Genomic DNA, 4,674 nt, shown 5'->3' with positions numbered 1-4,674 from the left:
CTTTCTCTCTTATCCCCAAATTCTGTATTTTCCTTCTCAGCCCTTACAAACCCTACACTCCCTCTTCTGCCCTTCTCTTCTCCTTGCCCTTCTACTCTCCCTCTCTCCTTCGTTTTTATTTTTCCGATCTTCTCCCTCCTCCCTTACCCGCCAATTTTCAAATTCTACTCCTCAATTTTTCTTTCTCGAAACACATTGATTAACCCTAATTTTATTTGTTTGTTCGATCTGTACTTGGACCTGTCCCTACACTCGACAAGTTCAGATTTTGATCAGTGCCCATTTCATATTTTCCATGTTTGCTTTGTTCAAGGTTGGTTTTTCTCTTCTGGGTTCTGATGATGTTGATTTGCTTTTCAACTAGGGTTTTGAATTTTGATTGACTTTTGTTCTGTGGGTTGTTATGGTTTTTCTCTTGAAGTAATTGTTTGGGGTTATGTTTCCTATAGTTTTGAGCAAAACCCCGTTCTTGTTTATTTTGCTATTAAAAAGCTTTTTTTTTCATGTCCTGGTACGGAGGTTTTTCTCTCTCTCTCAGTGTGTTCTTTGATTTTTTTTATGAGTATCTTTAGTCTCAATTATGTTCTTATGAGTGCTTTAATTGATGGGATTTTTTTGGTTTTTGCTTCAAGTCATTTTTTTTGCTGATAGTCGTGGAAGGGAATGTGTACATGATGACTGTTGTTTTCTTCTTTCTCAGTTGGACATGATTTCTGACTGAAAATGTTGAGTTTTGAGTTTGGTGTTCATTAATGGTTCAGGCTTTTTTTGAGATAATTGAGTTAAACCTTAAAAGAAAAACCAATTATGAAAAGCTCAAACTTGGTTTCCTGTCTTGTTTTGATGCCTAGCAAGTGGGAGTGGTCTTAAAACCGAGTTAAGTTTTTGTTTAGCTCCTTTAATTGGCTGGTTCATTAAAATTTTGTTGATTAATGACTTAGGCTTGGTGTCTCTTACATTCAGTTCCCATGTTGTTGATATGTGAAGGTTGTGGAAGTCAATGTTTCTGTGGGCACTTTGGAGGTGTTGAATTCTTTTGCTTGTGAGGTAATGCTATTTTGAGAAGTGAAAGATTGGGAATGCAGTTTAGGTTGTCTGTTCCTTTGGCGTGTGTATATGTATGATGGTCTCTCTGCATTTAATTATCACAGGAGAAAAAAAATGGTTTCCTTGTCTCATTTTGTATACAATTGCAATCGCAATTTACTAGGAGGGATAAAAAAGTGACAGTCTTCTTAAAGTTTCTCGTTTGTTTTTTTTTTTTTTTTTTTGGGGGGGTGGGGGGTGTCCGGGGTGGGTGGGTTTACTGATTTAATTTCACTTTTTTGCATGTTTTTCGTGTTTGCATCCTTTTATCTGGACTTTTGTTGTGAGTCATGTTTGTACTTAAGCTTCAAGTATGAATGCGGAAGATGTTGAATGGACTATTGAAAATACGGTTCTATTCACTTGACAGGGTACCGTATCTGTTTATAATTGATAGTTTGTTCTGGGGGCTGATTTGTTACAGCTGTTGCTATATTGTGATTGATTCATTTCGATGGCTAACCATGACCTGATACTTGGGCAAAGTCACAATCTAGGGCTCAGGCAGAATCAACAGCTGGTCCTAGGCCATGATCACAGTTTGGGTCTAGGCCAGAACCATGATTTGGAACTGGGGCAAGCACATGAACATCATTTGGGTTTGGGACATGAACATGAGTTGGATTTAGGACATCCTCATGATGATGAAATGGGTTTGGGACAGAGCCAGAATGATGAAGGGGAAGCTGTTCACAATTATGGGCATGGGAACGATTTAGGTATTGATCGAAAACCTGAACAGGGAGATCATGAGCTGGCTCTTACTGTACAGAACCATGAGTTAGCTTTATCAGAGAGCAATGAGTTGGTTGTTTCAGAAAACCAAGAACTTGATGACAACCTGCAACTAACTGTGGACGAGGATCAGGAAATGGGTTTGGAACATGCTCAGGGTTTGACTATTGAGGAGTCCCAGCTTATAGTCCATAGTCCTGTTATTCAGGCCCGTACCCTTTCAATAGCTCCTAATTATGAGATGGCAGTGGGGCAAGAGTTCCCAGATGTCTTCAGCTGCCGCAGGGCGTTGAGGGATACAGCAATTGCCCTTCACTTTGAAATGCAGACAATAAAATCTGACAAGACACGTTTCACAGCTAAATGTGCAAGTGAGGGATGTCCCTGGCGCATACATGCAGCAAAGCTCCCAGGTGTTCCAACTTTCACAATTAGGACCATTCATGAGTCCCATACATGTGGAGGAATTTCTCATCTTGGCCATCAGCAAGCTTCAGTTCAATGGGTTGCAAACTCTGTGGAGCAACGGCTTAAGGAGAATCCTAATTACAAGCCAAAGGAGATATTAGAAGAGATTCACCGGGTACATGGCATCACTTTATCATATAAGCAAGCTTGGAGAGGCAAGGAACGCATCATGGCCGCTATGCGTGGATCCTTTGAAGAAGGGTATCGCTTGCTTCCCCAGTATTGTGACCAGGTTAAACGGACAAATCCTGGGAGTATTGCATCTGTATATGGTAACCCAACGGATAATTGCTTCCAGCGTCTCTTCATATCATTTCAGGCATCGATTTATGGTTTTCTGAATGCTTGTCGGCCTCTCCTTGGGCTTGATAGGACTTTTTTGAAAAGCAAGTACCTCGGTACTTTATTTCTTGCCACTGGCTTTGATGGGGATGGAGCTCTTTTTCCCCTGGCATTTGGTGTTGTTGATGAAGAGACTGAAGAGAATTGGATGTGGTTTCTATCCGAACTTCATAGCCTCCTTGAGATTAATACTGAAAACATGCCGAGGCTAACAATTCTGTCAGACCGGCAGAAGGGCATTGTAGATGGAGTGGAAGCAAATTTTCCGACTGCTTTTCATGGATTTTGCATGCGTCACTTGAGTGAAAGCTTCCGCAAAGAGTTCAATAACACAATGCTTGTCAACCTTCTATGGGAAGCTGCTCATGCTCTAACTGTCATTGAATTTGAGGCAAAAATTCTAGAGATTGAGGAGATATCACAAGATGCCGCATATTGGATAAGAAGAATTCCCCCTCGGTTGTGGGCTACTGCTTATTTTGAAGGTACTCGGTTTGGACACTTGACAGCCAATATAGTTGAATCATTGAATACTTGGATTTTGGAAGCGTCCGGGCTTCCAATAATTCAGATGATGGAATGCATTAGGAGGCAACTAATGACCTGGTTCAATGAACGCCGAGAGACCAGTATGCAGTGGACATCAATACTTGTGCCTTCTGCTGAGAGGCGTGTTGCAGAGGCTTTGGAGCGTGCACGCACTTATCAGGTGCTTCGCGCTAACGAAGCTGAATTTGAAGTTATATCTCATGAAGGAACAAATATTGTGGATATTCGGAACCGCTGTTGCCTTTGCCGTGGCTGGCAGCTATATGGTTTACCTTGTGCACATGCTGTGGCAGCACTCCTCTCTTGCAGGCAGAATGTGCATCGGTTTACAGAGAGTTGTTTCACTGTTGCAACTTATCGAAAGACTTATTCACAAACCATTCATCCAATTCCCGATAAAAGTCTCTGGACGGAGCTGTCTGACGGGGACCCAAATTCCAACAAGGCTATTGAGGTTGTCATAAATCCACCCAAATCCCTTCGACCGCCTGGTCGCCCAAGAAAGAAGCGAGTCCGAGCAGAAGATCGTGGTCGTGTGAAGCGAGTTGTGCATTGCAGCCGTTGTAATCAGACAGGCCATTTCAGAACAACATGTGCAGCACCCATCTAATCTGTGACTGAATGTGGTGATTGCTTCTGTATCTGGTACGCCACTCCTGTGCAAAAATATTCTATCATCTTTTTTTTAGTCCTTTGTAGTCTGTGATAGCTGTTAGATGTGCAAGTAAAAGCTCTATTTATTATCTGCAACAGTTTAATGAATTAAGCTTTATCATCTTAAATGTAAGTTCACCTCAAAAATAAAAAGTTATGGATGATTGCATTGATAATTGTAGCTTTCAATATCAAGATAGTGATTCTCGGTCTTGTCATTCTGGAATTCCTCCTACATAGTTTAAGTCTAGTCATGTTCTGATGCTATTATGTATTGTAAAATTTTTCTAAGCTTGAGCTGGCCACTATTAATGTAGCTAATGATTCTTATTTTTTTATTATATTTCCGGACTCTCATCTTTGCGTTTTGATACTGTGAAAAAGAGCAGTCTGAAATCTTTGTTTGAACAAGGCTTGCTAACCCCCTGCAACTCCAAGCTGCTTAGATCTGATCTTGGCACAGAAAGTGCCAAACGAAAGCAGAAATGGGTTGTTCGTATGCATTATGGGTGACAGAAATGTTAATAGCAAGTATTTGATCGGATGAACTCCTGTTATCCTAGGCAACAAGAATTTTTTGTTCATGATATAGTAGGGTGGCTGAATGACAATCAGTGCCTAAATGCACTTCAACCGCTACTTTCCACATACCGATCCTCTGTTAGGGTTGCGCCAACGGCAAAGCCTTTCATGTAGATTCCCTCAACCACATCACTCGGCATGTACACGGGCCCTGAAGCATTAATTGACTCCAGTAGCTCTCGGTTAAGCTGGCTTGTGCGTTCGTGATCTGGGATCACTTAATAATAACAATCAGTAATACCATTTTCATTCATCTTA

The 4,674-nt window shown here is 41.2% G+C and overlaps 1 protein-coding gene across 7 annotated transcripts; it reads left to right on the top strand.

Moving 5' to 3' along the window:
• Positions 1-4,674, top strand: LOC18108081 (uncharacterized). Of its 7 annotated transcripts, none has more exons than XM_024591514.2 (3): positions 1-313; positions 1,457-3,825; positions 4,224-4,674. In XM_024591514.2, the coding sequence occupies exon 2, from the start codon at positions 1,541-1,543 to the stop codon at positions 3,788-3,790; it is 2,250 nt and encodes a 749-aa protein (XP_024447282.1). In that variant the 5' UTR covers positions 1-313; positions 1,457-1,540; the 3' UTR covers positions 3,791-3,825; positions 4,224-4,674. The 7 variants fall into 7 exon arrangements, with proteins under 7 accessions (XP_024447282.1, XP_024447280.1, XP_024447285.1 ...); XM_024591512.2 differs by having other exon boundaries at positions 4,219-4,674; XM_024591517.2 differs by lacking the exon at positions 4,224-4,674 and adding an exon at positions 988-1,047 and having other exon boundaries at positions 2-313; positions 1,511-4,175.

Source organism: Populus trichocarpa, chromosome 19 (assembly GCF_000002775.5).
Source record: "Populus trichocarpa isolate Nisqually-1 chromosome 19, P.trichocarpa_v4.1, whole genome shotgun sequence".
Classification (NCBI taxonomy): domain Eukaryota; kingdom Viridiplantae; phylum Streptophyta; class Magnoliopsida; order Malpighiales; family Salicaceae; genus Populus; species Populus trichocarpa.
The sequence above is the reverse complement of the archived record's forward strand: the minus strand, read 5'-3'. Positions and strand labels throughout refer to the sequence as shown.